This window comes from Accipiter gentilis, chromosome 12 (assembly GCF_929443795.1).
Source record: "Accipiter gentilis chromosome 12, bAccGen1.1, whole genome shotgun sequence".
Taxonomy (NCBI): Eukaryota; Metazoa; Chordata; class Aves; order Accipitriformes; family Accipitridae; genus Astur; species Astur gentilis.
In genome coordinates, this window is record NC_064891.1 from 23843434 (window position 1) to 23862177 (window position 18744).

Sequence of the window (18744 nt, forward strand, 5' to 3'; positions counted from 1 at the left end):
TTCTCCCTGAGAGACAGAGGATACTAGTCTAGTCGATTTACTACTAATTAACAAAACCACCAGTTTTCCTGTAAGGGTTAACGGCAATAGATCATATCAGACTCTATGTTATGCATGAAGGTCTATAACATGTCTCTTTCTGTCTTCAATGCAGAGCAAATTAATGTCAATTTAACATTTCAGAAAAACAGCATCTGCCTTTTAAGGCAGAGATTGCATTCTAATCTTTGAAGACCATAAAGACAAAACAACAAAAAAAAAGAGAATACATTGGGATGAAACATCTTATCACATCTACAAAAAAAGAAGCGTTGAAGGTATAATTTTAAGACTTCCTGTTAAAGCATCAGTGACACTATCATCAACCAGCATTTCATTACAATATGAAGAGTAGTACAAACTTTTCCATCAGCCAGCATTTGACAGTATGTTATGAGTTATGCAGCCTAGGATAAGCATGTACCTTTTTAGGAATTAATTAGTTTTATTGATTTATATATATTTTTTGTAACATATGGGGAAAATCAAATTATATATTGTTTTGGGTTTGTGTGGTGGGGGTTTGGTAGCAGAGGAGGGGCTGCAGGGGTGGCTCCTGTGAGAAGCTGCTAGAAGCTTCCCCGGCTCCAAGTCGGACCCGCCTCTGGCCAAGGCCGACCCCATCAGGGACAGTGGTATCGCCCCTGGGAGAACAGCTTTAAGGAGGGGAACCTGCAGGGAGTAGGGAGATTGGAATGTGAGAGAAACCCCTATGCAAATACCGAGGTCAGTGAAGGATGGCGTGGAGGTGCACCGGAGGAGGGGATGCCCCTGCAGCCCGTGGTGAGACGGCAGGCTGTGTCCCCCCAGCCCACGGAGGGGAGCGGGGGAGCAGATGCCCGTCTGCAGCCCGGGGAGGAGCCCACACCGGAGCAGGGGGATGCCCCCGAAGGTGGCCGTGACTCCATGGGAAAGGCCGTGCTGGAGCAGTCTGTGCCTGAAGGACTGCAGCCTGTGGAAAGGACCCATGCCGGAGAAGTTCATGAAGAATTGCAGCCCGTGGGAAGGACTCATGTGGGAGAAGTTCATGGAGAACTGTCTCCTGTGGGAGGGACCCCACGGTGGAGCAGGGGAGGAGTGAGGAGTCCTCCCCCTGAGGAGGAAGGAGCGGCAGAGACAAGGTGTGGGGAGCTGACCCCAACCCCCATTCCCCATCCACCTGCACCACCTGGGGGAGGAGGTAGAGAAAATAGGGAGTAAAGTGATGCCCAGGAAGGAGGGAGGGATGGGGGAAAGGTGTTTTAAGGTTTGGTTTTACTTCCTAATATCCTTGCTTTGATTTGATTTGTAGTAGATTAAATGGATTTTGTTTCTTCCCCAAGTTGAGCCTGTCTTTTGCCCGTGACCATAAGTGGTGAGTGATCCCTCCCAGTCCTTGTGTCAACCCATGAGCTTTTCTTTATATTTTCTCCTCATCATCCCACTGTGGGGGGAGGAGTGAGCAAGCAGCCTCACGGTGATTTGTTGTCAGCTGGGCTTAAACCATAACATACATATATATACTTTTTTTTTTTTTCCCCCTCTGTGATGTTAGGAATATAAAACCTGATTATGGAGTTTAAAAGTCAAAACTGAAACTATGCTGTGAATCTTCAGATTACATGTTTTGCATCAGTAACGCATGTGGAGGGAACTCAAAGCCTACCCACTGAATATGTTCAAATTCAGTATTACAATCCTCCTACTTTATAATGAATTATAAAGCTTTATGAATGCAGAATTAAAGGACTGAGTGGAAATGGGAATCAAGATATAAACAATTAATATATATCAAGCTGAAAAGGTGTAAAAATCAATTAGAACCTAATTCCAGTATTTAAACAGGTGGCACATTTTTACTTCTCTGGAATGCTAATGCTTATTTAAAGGAGAGGGGGGAAAAAAAGCAGTACGTTTCTAACCCATAGGTATGAGATGGTCACCTAAGTCCAACTTGCAGTATTGCGTTTTGATGCATGTTTGAAAACTCATACTAATTCTCTTTTTCTCAGCTTTTTCCCATCAGGAAGGCTATTTTCTAGTGTACGCACTCATCTAATCTTAAATATCCTCTGTGATGAGACAGCCAGCTCTTACTCTGGAAAAGGAATTTGAAGAGCAATGGGTCAGACAAAAAGGAAGTTTAGATTAAATTTTGCAGTCTAAACTGCTTTTTATTTTCCTTAATATCTTTATATATAATCCTTGGGGTGCTAAGAACTACACAAATAAAGACATTCAGAAGAATGCAGCAGGCAGTGAGTAGTGCATCTGGAGCTCAGGAACAGGCAATTTTGGTATTAGTCAACTGTTTCTTCTTCTTTCAACACTTCTCTGCTTCTGTATCAGGAGAAGCAGCCCCTGTGTCTGTGTCTTCTTGATTGTGCCTTCAAGCTATTGTCATTCATGCTCCTCCTGACCATTGCTGTTTATTCTATTGTGTGTGTCCACGAATTTTTCTAGCATACAGCTGAACAGCAACATCTATCTTCTCTACCACACTTTCTTGACTGTAGAGTGAGCCATCAAACTCATGAGGAATTAGACTCATGAAGAAACAGGGGAAACAAAGGCAGGTATAAAAAGTAGTTCCATGAATAAAATATATAATACATTGCTCAAGAAAATCTGCAGAGACATCTTCTTTAAAGAGGCTCTCTAAATGTACAAGTTATTAATTTCATTATGGGAGATGTTTAAGGGCTATTCATTTTCCACACAATCCCCCCAAAATACAATAGCACAATAATTTGGGGGGGGTGGGGTGGGGGGGTGGGGGTGGGGAATCTTGGCAAGAATGAATGCAAAGGATAAAGTGTTAAAAAAATTGTGATGATACTCAGTTTTCAGTTTTCCACTTTCTCACCTACTATGTCATTACAAATCCTTCTTCCTGACAGTTTGTGACACTGCCCATCATTTAACAGTTAACAAAGTTACAGTCTAAGAACTGCAACACAATGACACAATCCCAAAAATGTGATGACTTACATTTTTTCTTGTCCATCCACTCCTCTAATTCAAAATATCGAAGTGGTGCAGAGACATCCAAAACACCAGCTTGACATTTAGTGCGGGCTATCATTTTGCAGTAGTACCTTACAACTGCTGGTAGGGATGGTCCATGACTTGTAGACTCTAATTACAGATATGTTTCACTGTCAATACTGTAAGAAAAAAAGGGAAGGGTGACTAAAGAAACAGATGAGGAGGTGGAACTAAGAGGAGTGCAGCATATAAGAAAATCTTAAAAGAAAGCAAAACCAAATTCCATTACTGTAAACTCATATGGACAGATATGTAAAAACAATTACTTCATATTGCTGATAAGGGATTATCCTTTCCAAAGGTGATTGGATAAAACTATTTAGCGATAAACACTTTTTATCCCAAATTACAGAAGTAGATCAGAAACTATGTGAAATACTATCTGCACATAATCAGAATCTTGGGGAAAGACAAGGTTCTGTATCTCAGCAGAGGAAAAGTGGAACAGTGAAACTTGGCAAGGTGAGAAACTGTATTCAACACTCATTTTTTTGATTAAAAGTATGTAATGGGACAAAAAATACATATTTGTTTTCTACTGCCCAGTAGTAGATACCAAAAAAATGCTGTCTCACCTCATCATCAATTATATCAGCAGCAAAAACTCCCTCTCCTCCAGTATATAAAGTGAAGGAATATTTTTAAAGGTTGATGATTACCAAATAATATGACCTGATTTTTATTACCTTATGTTAAGATTCTGGAAAACTAATAAAATAGATTATTTAATAGATGACTTAGTTCCTACTTGACCCACTTATTTGAATTAGGTACAAGTTTTCTTATGGTATACTTCTTAGACAGGAGGCTTAGACATTGCCAGAAAAATGATATCTTAACTGAAGTTATGCAGCCTCCATTAGCACTCAACCTGCAACGTGCATAAACTCTTTTAACTTGGTATAAACTCCGAGATAGAAGGCGAAAGTGCATATTATGGCATTCTAGTATGTCATTTCTCAGGCACTGCCATTTCATTTAGCAATACTAGATGACAAACATGAAAAACAGTAATTATACTATAGCATCCATGATTTTTTTCCCAGTAATTGAAGCTTAAAACAGAGTGGGAGAAGACGAGTGCAATAAACAGTCTGTTAGTTACAGCCTGTTTTGCTACCTGAAATACTGCAGGCCCCAGAATTAGCAGTGCAGTATGCATGTACAACAAGACTATCTGAAGGCAGAGGGATCAAATGTCACACAGGCTCTTCTAAAAACTAATAGAGAGCCTTCTTGAGATCAAGTGGTGGAAAGGGGTCCCAGCAGAGCATTCACTATCACTGAATTCTCCTTCACCTTGAAGGTGCAGAACAGCTATGACAGACAAACTAGCTGAGCACCCGGGGGGTTTTCATAGCAAAATAGTAACAATCAAGAATTCTTACACTACTAGAATATGCGGTACGTGTATTAAACAATCGAGACATTATCTTAATCTTTACTCTCTTGAATGCCCTGTGTTCAAGCTACCCTCTCACATCTCTTTGAATGCAAATGACTGCTTTAAGTACTTCTCTACTGCTAGGATGCTTTCTACTACCATGAGAAGCTTCAAAGGTGAGTTACATTTTTCTTCTGAGTTTGAAGGTCAAGGCATTCGTCACTAGAAATTGAAGTACAGAAGATTTGGTTTTCAGTTCGGTGGACAAATGCTTGAAATATGAATCAAAATTCTAGAAAACAAATTGCAATGTGCACCTAAAAAATTATAGAATCATGTAGAATCCCTTTATTTACATGAATAGCTTGAAAAGATTGAAAAGAAACTGTTGGTCATTTACCATCTACAATTACAGAATTAGCATCCAAATCTGCTTGCCAACTGTTCTGCTGCAGCTGCGTAGATTTGCACAATGCCCATGGCTTTGTAAACTATAAGGATTAAGTTATTATTTTCAACATTGTTAACATTTTGAATTCCTATTCAACTGTACAGTTTTTACAAGATGGAGAACACAAAAAGTCATATGTTGTGTGAAAATACAGTATTTCAAAAAAAAATAATTTGAATAAAACTAAAAAAAAATAACTTACCAGCTCTTACAATTGAACTGATAATACAAACTATAGCAGATAGACACATTGAAACCTTTAAGTGTCTCTTCCATCTGAATGCTAACGTCCATGGATTTCATTAATGTGTGTTCAATTAAAGTTGTCAGGAAATTTCCCCTACCCAAAAAAAAGAAGATTTTAAAAGAACACAGAAATTTATTGCAACCAATCCTTTTCATAAGAACACACCATGAAATGCTGTATTGGATATTTTCCTGTCAAAACAAGATAGCAGAAACACCAGAAAAGCCAAGATACTCAATAACCGGAATTGTACGTGTATTTGCTACAGTTAAATTACTAAAAGCAATTTTAAAACCCTGAAAGCTCTCAACTTTCTCTTAATACAGAATGAGTAGAAAGGAACTCTCCAAAGTTTCATCTCTCAGGCCTCCTGTGTGATCACTTGACTGTGTCCCAACTGAGGAAATGATCAAAATATATATGATGAATAATCAAAATGCTAGATTTTGCATTTCAATCAGTGTAACTGGCAGAAATGTAAACCAAAACATAGCTGAGGATTTTTCATCGACCACATTTAGAGCTTTCTTTTTATCTGAAGGTACAATTGTGAACAGAAATAGTCATCTTATAGTTAAGGCCAGAAGTAGCTGTGTGCTGTAAAGTCAGTTGTAATTTTATTTACCACATCCAGGTTGTGCCAAGACTAAACCAATCTGCTTGAAATATCATTGAATTGAGAGGAAAATGTTTTTCTGATGCCTGATCTTAATTAAGCAAGGTGCTAGTCAGATAAAATAATTGAGAAATTGAGATCTGACTATTTCTCAAAAGCTTGTCTTTTGCTGGGGTTTTTTTGGTTGGTTGGTTTTGGGTTTTGAGGTTATAATATATTGGGGGGGGGGGGGGGTTAAACAAAATAACTTAGATGATGAATTTCAAACTGGTTATTTTCTGGTATTCTGTAGCACTTTCTCCCTCTAGCCAAGAGCCTGCAGGATTTCTCATCAGACCATCTTCTTATAATTAAAAAATATCATTTGCACTTATTCATCATTCCACTCTATGCCACAAAGACAAATCTGTTCCATCAATCTTGATCTCTCTACTGGCTAAAAAGTCTTCCAGGTATTTCATATAACCTCACAGTATGGGACCACAATTTCACCACTCACTCATAATCTGATACATCCTCTAACCTTCTCCACTGAACAAAGAATTGAACCCTCTACCAGCTTAATTCAGCTCCATAGCAGCAGAGGCTGTGCATTTATTATTTACCCCAAAGATTCTATCAGAGAACAACAGCTTTTTAATTTGCTTGTAGGGTTTCAAAGAAATTGCACTTTCATAGGTTGCACGGGAAATACCCTGAGCGGACTCATCAACACAAGTGTTTCTAGGCAGGTCTAGCCAGTTTGCAGGTGATGCCTGTCTACTCTGAAAGATGAGAATGTGTCAAGCATGAGGATATCCAAGGGCCACATCTCTGGACTGATCAAATCTACTGTCTTCAAAGCCCAAGGAACAACATTATGTCAGATGGACAGGAAGGGAACTACCTGACTTGTTAGATACATAGGTATACACAACATACACAGTATCTCTATAGATAATTTTCCAAATTTTGAGAAAAAGTTTATCAGAGACAATTATCTATGTTGGGAGGGCAGGTCCCATTGTGCTATCTTACCGGAAAAAAAAGTTTGAAATGTTTTTGGATTTATTTCAAATTCTAGATATAGTTTGTCTTTTCAAACAAGATCCTCAAATCACTATATAAGTTGAGGTAGAAGTAGGTTATGTTGGGAAAGCAGGGCACTTGGATGGAAGCAGAGAAAGTCTTCCTAAAACCAAGAAATTTTTAATTTTTTTTTTTTAGATGAAAACATATTGAGAACAATTCTGATTTTGTAACCATTACACTCTTTTTTAGATACATGATAATAAAAATTATATGAAAGATATGGACAAGTGGCTGTTTGAAAGATCAAGTGTACAATCAAATCCTCACTTAGGTACAGCAGCTGTCTGCACTACAGATGTCTTTGTAAAATCAAATTCAAGCTGCAGATCTGATGGCAATGCATTGAATGGCTCTTCCTACTGAATTATACATGGGGTAATTTTTTCATAATCTCACAATTTAATTTTATGCAATTTACATATTCTGATTAATAGTGTTGTGTAAAGAAATACTTAATATGCTGGAACTGCTGTATAAATAATGTCTTATATCAGTATTTTGTGCTGTTCTTAAAGATTAATTTATTTTAAGGTTGCGTTCAAGTTACACTGCTCTTTCTCTTATATGCCACAAAAAATGCATACTAAACTACCTCTTGCTTAACGTACTGTCAGTTACACTATGTCTAATGATAACTTTACAGGCAAATTTGTTATTTTAATAGAAGAAAATTGCTAAACAGGAAAAAAAAGTGTGGGGGTTTTTTTAATAACTGTTTAGAACATACTAGAGCAGAACAAATACCAAGCATGATGTTTGAAAAGGAATTTCTATCAAACAGTTTATCTGCATTAATATATATTCCATCACTTACAAATTTCAGTTCAGATAATTCTACTAATTAGTTTTGGCTGATATTGGAGTATTTTGTATACCCCATTTATAAAAGCTGTTTGCCCATCTGTTAATAGGTTGGAAGTGATTAAAGGACACTTATTTTGGCTGTTGCAAAGGCCAAATCATTTTAAAGCTGCAAATATGTGACAAAACCAGCTAAAGGTTTGCCAAGTTCAGGACCTGATTTTCTTAAAGAGTTGTGGTGTCTGCTCCCTTTCCCTTCTGCCTAAAGTATCTATGAGTTTTCGGTATAAAAAAAAGCAAAAATTCAGCCTACTATGATAGGCCACACTTACTACCTATTTGTTTAAACAGAGTAAATAAACTTTGAATGTTTTTCAGATCTCTAGCTAAAAAGCAATTCTGCTGTTTGTATATTAACTTTGAAGCATTGCTTCTGAGATCTTAACTATAATGTGGCTTACAAGAATACTAAGTATCACTGTATTTTAATACCTGTGCCTTCTTTTCCTGTCTATTGTTTCATCAGTGTGCATAAAAGAACAGGAAAATGAGAAATAATTTAATATGGGAAATATCAGAGGAAAAAGAAGATAGAAAAGAGTGTAAAGAATTTGGATGAAAAGGACAGTCATGGGCAGTGAGCTGGGAATCAACAGCAAAACAAAAACCCTAATGGCAAGAGATTTATCTGTGCCATTATTGCGAGACAATTATAGACTTCTGTTTCATCTGGAGAAGAGTATTTCAGTCATATGTTTAACTTCAATGAAGACAAGAATTAGCCTTGTACAGAGAGCTGGAATAACTCCTGTATACCATTTACATCCTATGGCCTACCTGAAGGCAAATCTCATGTATTAAATTATAACCTGCTTTTTCTCCACATGCTTAACTTGATGCTTTACAGTATCAGGACAGAACCCAAAATGACCCTTACTCCAGATGAAAAGTAGCAATGGAGTTGCAAAAAGAGTATTCAAACCCTGGTTTGTCTGCAAACCCTTGAATATTTTTTTTTTTCCTTGACTGGATTTGAAGCATAATACCAAAGGAAAAGACCAATAACTAACCCTAGACTTATTTGCTTCATCCGCAAATTTAATTTTATAAATGAACAACATAAAGTGCTACCAACATACATTAAAGAAATACCACCTGCTTTGTACTACTTTAATGGAAAATCTGTCAAGCACTTTCTTTAATGATTATATGTCTTAAAAATTCAACAAATGAAAGGATTATCACTGAAATCATATTAATCTGCAAAGAATTAACAGCCTACTGTTGAAAGACTTCATGAACTGCAATAGGAGAGGATCTGAAATAAAAAATGCAAAGAGCTTTTCACATAAATAGTGCAGAAAGATTGTAGAAATTGAAGCAGCAGAAGTAAAAATGGACTGAAACAAAGAATGGTTTAGCATTCAAAGAACACTCTAGCATTGAAAATAAAACAAAATCATAAAAAACGTGCTACAAGCTGTAACATCCTTACCACCTGTATACAGTTTACTCATTTTCTTTATAAGTTTCTGTGACCAGTTGCACTCTCGTTATCATTTGTAATTTTAAACAGATTTAGATACATTATCTGAAATGTCTTGTTTAAAGAATGAAACAGAATTTTATTGAACATTCTGAACTTAAAGAGACACTGAGAATGAAGTCTTGATTTCCTACTGATACAGTCTTCTTTAAAGGATAGAAAGACCCCCTGCAGTTTATAAAATACTTTATCTTCAGCAGTACACAGCTTAGCTTTTAGAATTTCAAGACACAAATAGATTGTTTTATTTCTCTGTTATATTTTCGCTGCCTCTAGGACATTAATGAAATCATGGCCAGGCATTTCTTGTTATTTAGTGGCCAACAGAGTTCATTTCATCAAACCACATTCAGTAGTTATCCATATTCATGAAGACACTTAAGGATGTGTTTGATTTTAGCTTTAGTAGGATTTAAGGATATGCCTAAAGTTAGGCACATACTTAAAACGCTATTCTGAATTTGGATGGAGGCAATTGCATGCTTACCTGAGCTAAAGTTAAAATTAAGCTTAAGTGTTTTCCTGAATACAGATGGAGTGCTGAACTGGAGCCCAGTGATTACTCATAAGTGTCAGTATGTTCTCAATCCAGAAATTATCACTTTACAAATAAAATCTGAAGATATGCATATACATAATCAATGTATGGCTGAGTAGAATTTTGATGACCAGCGTATTACAATTCATGCAGACATAAATTAAGGTGATGAAACACTGTTTAAACTCCAAAATACATCCCAAATTATTCAGTCAGGATGTACACAGAAGACAAAATATGACAGTAAAACAATATGGAGGCATAAAGACAAGCCATAAGGACAGGCACAACAAAGCTTTCACTTTCAGTTGAAGACAATGTTTTCAACCTCAGTGGGCCCAATTTAGTTGGTCACAGGGCCTGATACTAAAATTTTCCTAGTTTTCTGAGGCTGCAGTGATGTTAATGGGAGATTAATATACACATCAAACAAACAGATCTTGTTCATCACACAGAAGAACCCAGAATCACCATTCTGAGGTTTTGCAACTTAATGACATTGAGAATCTATGGATTCTACTTGGAAATAGTGTAAATGTATGACTAAGACCTATTCATGCTTTCTAATGCCTTTGTCAGTTTTCAATATTAATTTCCAAATGAAAAACTCTGAAAAATAAGTTTGAAAATAAGTACATCAGTTTAATCTGTTGCCATTTTTACAAAAGATGAATTGGAAAAAAGCAACTTATATTCCTCCTTTCTGACTTAGCACTTGATGTTCTTCTTTTTCTTGGCTTGGAAGTCTACTGTAACCTGGAAAGACAGAAGAAAGACCTAGTGAATTAGATAGGTAAAATCTAAGACAGCTCAGCTCATAACTGCCATACATGTCAAGAACTGTACATATACTTTAAAAGGTTCTAAATTTAGACAGGACTTACAGCTTTACCCAGCAAAACTAAAAAGTTTAAGAAATAAACCCAACCTAACTAGTAACAGCAAATGTTAGGGATGAACCTAGCAATACTTTGCTTTAAGCCCAGATGTACAGGTTCATAAAGGGGAAATAATTGCTTTCTCCTTTCTATCTCCTCAAAGACTATCTCTGTCCTGCTACCTTATAATTCTAACAGTGTTTTCATGTAATGAATTATGAAAACACAAAACCCACAAACATTTGCTATAACTTGTATAGATCATGGTGTTTGGCTTTTGTTGTGATGCATTTCTGATCTGCCTAGCTCTTAAAAAGGTTACATCATCTGTAAAAGACTTGGATAAAAGAAAAAAAAAAAAAAAGAATAACCCAGTATATAACTGAAGCAGGTAACTGTAACTCCCTCAGATGTCCTTGTCATTTTAATCCCTGTGTTCCTGAAATGCAGCGATAAACAAAGCATCTTAAAGAACAGATAACTGACATCACACCAAAATTCCACCCATCCCAATATGCTCTTCCTAACAATGGCCAAGAAAATGGTATAGGCAGACATAAGAAACATGACACTTTCAAGGGTGATTAGTTGCCACTCTAGACTTCTGATTATCAGCAGTTTAGTGACTGAGCTGAAGGCAGCATGTATACCGTTATGTTTAATAGCCACTGAATAACCAATCAGACATCAAATTTTCTAATCGCCCTTTTTGATCCCTTTTCTATTTTCAGACTTTGCAACACCTGTGGCTGCCAGATCCACAATTCAATTATGCATTATATGAAAAAGATTTTTATATTTTTGCTCTAAATTTGCTACCTGATGATTTCATCAGGCCCCTCTAGTTCTTGAGGTAGGAAATAAATATATACCATTCTTTATTAGCCTTTCCTCTACTGTCAAGATTATATTCCTGATCCGTTACGTATCACCTAGATTTTATGATACTGAATCTACAGATGGTAAAATAGTATATGATATCCATTATCAGTAAATACAGCATGAAACATTTTCCCACCTTGCAATACCCAGTTTATTTAGTCTGTTTTATGACAGAAACTATTTCACACCTCTGGCAATCCCATACACTACCTCCTAGATTCCTGTTCTTTTTTAGGACAGTATGACTGGCATGTAGTATTGAAGACATGGACGTAGTAAGAACTCTGTCCTGATCAGCAGCCAGCTACACTGGTATTTTGATATTCTTAGTAAATTCCAATTAGATTATCAGTGCCACAGCTAGCCTCAGGAGTCTTCCTGCCAGTTAAGGACCTGACACGTTCAATCAGCTGAAGGAAAGACTGCATGCCTGACAGGTGATTTGCTCTTATCCACTTCATGAAAAAGTGAGTCCTATTGGTTGCATGTTTCCACATATTTTTGGCTACCTTATGCTTCAGATCCTGCTCCCCAGTCTCATTTACTCAAACCAGCGTCTCGTACTCAACTGCACACTAGCCTTGCTTATTATCTGCTACGTTAGACCCTATTGTGTTCAATGGACTTCCTGAGACTTCAGCCCAGCTCCCAGCCATGCTGTTGTCCCAACACTTCCCCTGATTCTTCTTTTGACCTGATGTGCTTGGCTTCTGTCACTAACTGCTGACTGTAGCGTCTCTCCACACTGCTACCTGCTTCGAGGTACACAGTCATGGTGACATTTTCTGTTAAGCCCTAAGTTCTTTTCCGTTCCATACCCAACTTCCTACTGTGTTTTGTACTCCCTTTGGTTAGCAATTTCAGACAACTAACCACAATGGTCCCAAGTTCCTACCTGTGTGAAAATGCCAAATTCAGAGCTCATTCAGGTGTATGTTATAGAGCAATTCCCTCCATCAAATGTTTTCATTACTTTTTCAATTACCAGAATGTTGTGATGAACAAATAACAAAACATGACTGACTTTGACAAATCAGATGTGGTACATGCTAGATTAATGTCAGCAATGCATTAAGTACAACTAAACCACTCTTTCAAGCAGTTTATTTTGCAAGTCTACCCAGAGAGCCTGAATGCTAGACACTGATTATCATTTTTTAATCAAAGAATGCAGTTTTTAAAAGCTGTAAGTCAGTGTGCTGACTTGTATTGCAGATTTCAAGCAGTGAGGTATGAGTTAGCCAACTGTTAGAGAAAAACATTCCTCTTAGAGGCTGTTAATGCACTTCAGGCAATCGCTATTGCAAATAGAAGACCTGGCTCTGCACACCCTTGTATATTTTAGGATCATCAGCCACCAGTGCAATTAACTGTTACCTGGTGGCAGAGCTAAAATGCACGCACATGCTCAGGAATAGTCTTAGTACCTCATTGTACCTAGGTTGTTGTGGTTTAAACCTAGCTGGTAACAAAGCACTATGGAGCCACTCGCTCACTCCTCCCTCCCGACCACAGGGGGATGAGGAGAACATATAAAGAAAGGCTCGTGGGTCGAGACAAGGACTGGGAGGGATCACTCACCACTTATGGTCATGGGTAAAAGACAGGCTCAACTTGGGGAAAAAACAAAATCAATTTAATTTAGTACAAATCAAAACAAAACAAGGATATTAGAAAGTAAAAACCAAATCTTAGAACACCTTCCCCCCAGACCTCAACCCCACTCCCAGTTCTCTCCACCTCCTCCCCCTGACGGCACAGGGCAACAGGGGACAGGGGTTGGGGTCAGCTCCCCACACCTTGTCTCTGCCGCTCCTTCCTCCTCAGGGGGAGGACTCCTCACTCCTCCCCTGCTCCACCGTGGGGTCCCTCCCACGGGAGACAGTCCTTCACGAACTTCTCCAACATAAAGTCCTTTCCGTGGGCCAATCTTCAGTCACAGGCTGCTCCAGCATGGCCTTTACCATGGAGTCACAGCCATCTTTGGGGGCACCCAACTGCTCCAGCATGGGGTCCTCCCCGGGCTGCAGACAGGCATCCGCTCCCCTCCGTGGGCTGGGGGGACACAGCCTGCCGTCTCACCACGGGCTGCAGGGGCATCCCCTCCTCCGGCGCACCTCCTCCCCTCCTTCTGCACTGACCTCAGGGTCTGCAGAGGGGTTCCTCTCACATTCCAATCCCACTACTCACTGCAGGTTCCCCTTCTTAAGTCCGTTCTCCCAGAGGCGCTACCACCGTCACTGTCTGGGTCGGTCTGGGCCAGAGGCGGATCCGACTTGGAGCCAGGGAAGCTTCTAGCAGCTTCTCACAGGAGCCACCCCTGCGGCCCCTTCCCCGCTACCAAAAAAAACTACCACAGTAACCCATAACATACATGTATAGTTATTTGGTAATTTATTTATTAAGTTCTGTGTCACCACCGAGTAGTCTTGTCCAGTTTGGTTGGCTTTTATACTAGCTTGCTATATTTTGGTCTTTGCTTCTGATTTTGATGTAGGGATGTGAGTCCTGAAGTTGGTCCTCCCAGAACGAGACTGGCTAAAGCCTATCGTCTTATCAATCCCATTCATCCATTTGGAAACCCTGTCAGGCATGTAAGGTATATGCTGAAAGGCAATCTACATTTTAGTTCATGTGGTCTAAAGCCAAGCCAATGCCTAATAAAGTGACCATTTATGATTTAATATGAAGATTAAATTACACTTCTTGTGCAATCAAGATGTGACTAGTTATTTTAATGCAGTCTGGATGTTAACACCAGCTGTCTGAGAGAAAACATGAGAAAAGAGTGGACATAGAGGTGCAATAAGCATACTATCTGCATAAAACCTCAAGAGTCATTCTCCAAAAATGAATTTCTGGGCACAGATCCAACACTACAGTAAGTGACTTTGCACATGTCTGGGTATAAATGTATGAATTCAGAGCAAGATAGATACTCGATAACTTTCTAAGTTACTTCCAACATGTCTTAATAATTCACACAAAATTTCTCCATGGAAATACTCAAGACATTGTCCAAGGGACTCTTAGGTCCTCCAGCTGTGCTTATCAGTATGTGATTCTGATTATGAGCTGACGAAAGAAACTAAAATCCTACTATGCGTGTGATCATTATATGCCAGGACCAGACCTGTGAATATCTCTGATATTCATCAATCAAGTTTCAAACACTTACAAGTATTGTTCACTTAAAAAATGAACATTTTGAGAAGATAAACCCTTGAACAGCAGAATGCTACCCATAAGGCTTAATACAGCTGAGTGAAAACTATTTTTCACCTTACTTTCTTAAGTATTAAGTATTCTTTCTCAAGTAAGGTATATTTTACCTTACTTCCTTAAAGTAAGTTGACCACATAGCTTGAAGTATGTTCCCTCTTAACAGTAAGGAAAATCATATCACCAACCCCTGAAAAGTGGGAGGTGAGAAATACACGCAAAGGTTCTTTACAATTTGCACTCGCCAGGCTATTTGATACACTGCTATAACAAAGGAGTCAAATGGCTTTATCTTCTCAGAATCTTCCACATAAAACAGTGCAGTGAAGCATGTGTTTGACTCGGAATGAGCTGTTCCCACTTCACACTCTGAGAGCCACTTGCCAATTGAGTTCATTCTCCTGCTTCCCACTTGCAAAAGGAATTTAATTGGCTGTTACAGCAATCTGTACTCTGATAAGGTTGCTGAGAGAAAAAAAAAAAAAATAAAAACAAACTACCTCATCTGAAGACCTCATAGAGTATTTTTCTTCAACAGCCCTCTATTTGCACTGATCCACCATCTCAGTGTGTAGCTACCCTTCGAACAGCCATTCGTCCCTCTAGGTTTCCAATTTTTAGCTAGGGTCATCCAAAAGTTTACAATTCTTTTCCTTTACTTCCCAAACTACCTTTCAAGTCTCCAGCATGTGGTCCAGTAGGTTGCATATGCTTTCATGTGAGACTACCTCTCCCCTTTGAATTCAAAATTTTATTCTGCCTGAGACAAGGGTGGCCTGCAATGAAGACCTTGCTTCCACTTCACAAGCCACCTGTTAGCTTCTTCACCAACCTGCCAACTCCTCTATTGCTTCCCAGTCCTGCTGCTCCCCAGCCCACTGTGCCATCTGCACAGCAGGAATTCAGAGATAAACTTACAAAGTGTTAGAAGTCTCAGCTTTGTCTCAGAGCCGGAGCTGCTTTGTGAGCAGAATAATTATTCTGGAATAAAAGTAACTTCTATTTAAGAATAATGTCTGCATGGAAAGCTACTCCAGAATCGGGGGCAGCAAACTAATTTATTCCATTCTAGCTCTGCTAGTCTTCCACCTCTTTTGTACAGGGCCCAAGATCTATTTGTGAGTACCTTAAATTTTCTTACTAGGACAGGATATATATGGATATAATAATTACATTAATCTACAACGAGGAAAATTACTCAAAATATCATTTTAAAATTTCCAGCAATTTCTGAAACTGCGAAGAAGCTGAAATGCAGGACCCTGATGACTCAAAAGACTGTTAAGACTTCTGTCCCAAAGTTTAAAAAAAAACCCAAACGCTTTTGCAGTAAGACCACAGATCACTGCAGTCCAGAAGAAACTGGACTAAGGGTGTCATATGAAAGACTGGAAGAGGTGACTAGGATGCAACCAGAGAAAAAATTCAGCTCATATATTATAGTTAGTGGTACCACACCACAGAAACTCAAGACCTTAGCCTTGTTCCCAGTGCCCAATAGTGCTGGACACGCTTAAATACAAGAAGTATAGAACAATTACTATCTCAGATAATTCACAATTGCAATAAAAATTAAGAGACAACAGGAATACAGACAGATGAAGTAACACAAGGAAACAATGAAGCGATTTTGATTGGCATGACACAGAGTTGTCACAGTACATCAGGAGCTTAACGGTTGTTACTTTAGAACAGACAGTATGGACTGTCGTGGTTTAAACCCAGCCAGCAACTAAAGGTAAAGGTTAAGATTAAGAATGAACATAAAGTGCCTTAAAGAGGTTGTTTTGGACCATATACAAAGATTTTCTGCCACACCCACAAGGTAGCACAGGAAAAACACCTGCAGTTGCATCCTGGAACACTGAAACTGGCACCATACATCCATGGTAAGAATAGAAGCTGATCATTCTATTGTGAATCAGATAGAGTGGAAAAGGATGTTTCATATTTTGTTCAATTCAGATTATTATGATATTCTGTCTAAACTGGTGAATTTGAACCATGAAACCACTTTGCATGATAAACAGTAGAACTCTTTATCAGCCTTGAATCATAATGCAGAAATGGGTAATTCACAGCTAGCTTTGGAAGAGCTTTTGATTTAAATAACTGTCTCCTATTTTAGGTCAAGTGCAAAATCCTACTAAAGTGCAAACTGCAAGCAAACCAAGCTATCTCAGCTCTTGAAACACCATGGTTATATTCTATTTCCTCCCAAAGAAAATAAATCAATAATTCAAAATAATGGCATTCTGGTAATGTAACACCTTGTCTATAACCTATTCTTCCTCACGTGTCTTTTGGGGAAAGATTGTATTAAGCATATTTTAAAGTTTAATGAACCACTCTCACTTTTTTGTTTCTGTTAATCTTTCAAACAGTATATGAAAGCCATTCTGAAACAACAATACCCCTTGTGTGTAGATGTAAGCAAAGCTACAGGCACTTTCTGAGAGCACTCACTGTTTTATCCAGATTCATAAGCTACAGTGAACTCTGTTGCCTTTTCTCATTAAAGAAAATGCAATCAGACATGGAAATACTCTGCAAGGTGATTCTTGTTCACATGAAACGTTCGGTAACAAAGATGTCTTCGTGCATGACATGCTTTCTACATCTTCTTCACCACTTCTTGTCTGTATTTTAATCCAGGTTAGCTTTTCTTCTTGGTAGATTAGACATTGTAGCTGGCTTTAATCAAATAAAGATTCCATGAAGCAAGCACATAGGTTTACATGGTAACTTACCTACCAGGAACATGGGTATTGCAAATAGAAAGTTGAATTGATGTTGAAAATAATTGAAAGGATGTGCCCCAGATTCAGTTGTGAAAACAAAATGTAACTGCATTGGCAATACAGGCCTACCATCGAAGCCTCTTTCGAGAAGGTAGTTTAGCTATGTTACCTATGCAAATGAAGAGTACTGTCCTGTCTTTGGATAATGTGTTCATTACAGGCTCACTCATAACTTCACATGACATTTTAAGATTTTGAAGTTCAGTTTTGTTTTGTTGCAGAACAAAATCAAAAGGTTCTACACAGTGGCTAAGGCATTCACTTGTGATGCCAGAAACTTATATTGAATAAAATGCCCTGAATAAATCAGCAAAGTTATTTTGATTTTACTTTTTCATAGCCTACCCAAAACCCCATCTGCATGCTTGGTTTCATGAGAAGGTTAGAATTTCTGTTTTTCTCCTTTCCTCCCCAGAGCAGATATTCTAGGCCTGAGAAATTCTGACAAAAATGCCATTGAAACTAATTTTGGGGTGGGGGAAACATTTCAGCTGTAGAGCTTCAGGATTTGCCTAAAGTCAGGTTATATTTCTCAGTCATTTGCTCCTTGTAGAGGAAATGATGGCTTGTCCTTGCTGAAAAAACCACTTTTCAATAAGTGCTACACAGTAAACTCAGCCCATGTTCCTAATACGAGTGTTTGCAGTGTAGCAGGAGATACTCTGGCTCCCTAAATTCCATAAACTCACCCTGGGACATAGTTTCTCAGCAACGTCTGCTCATGACACTTAGTCCTTCCTTTTACTCTTCCATGGAAGTAGCATTCCATGCTTATCTCATTCTTAACATCAAGCAAACTTAATAATCAAGAAACTCTTTATTAAATAAGGTCAGGCATTTTGATGCAAGATTAGAAAAAACACACTAGAAATAAATATAAAATGCAATTTTAATTTAGACTTAATGATCAGATGCCTCTCTAGGCAAGAGGTAACCTGTTTTATCTAGACTTCCCAAGACTCTTACATGCTGTCAAAGGTGAAAATTTACTGCATTCAGCAATACTTCTTCATCTGAACATTATTCTTGATCTAAAGCTGGATAAGGATTCTAACTCCATCCCATCCCATCTGATCTTTATTTCTCTTTTTTTCTATTTTTTTTTTTTTTCCATACTATCTTTTAAATGTGAGTGTAGTCCGTGGACTTTTCACTCTTCCTCTGGAAGGCTTTCTCAGAAAGGTTTGCACATCATCAGCTAGCAAGGGTTACTGCACTGTCATTGCATACATCTACAGGAT

General features: G+C 38.3%; 1 protein-coding gene across 1 annotated transcript in view; it reads right to left on the reverse strand.

Annotated features, from left to right (window-relative positions):
* IQCM (IQ motif containing M) overlaps nt 1-18744 on the reverse strand; it is a 121960-nt gene that overhangs the window by 61279 nt on the left and 41937 nt on the right. The window contains 4 exon segments of the mRNA XM_049815576.1: nt 3010-3176; nt 4495-4626; nt 4628-4721; nt 4851-4941. Of these exon segments, the coding sequence (XP_049671533.1) occupies nt 3010-3176; nt 4495-4626; nt 4628-4721; nt 4851-4941 (484 nt within the window).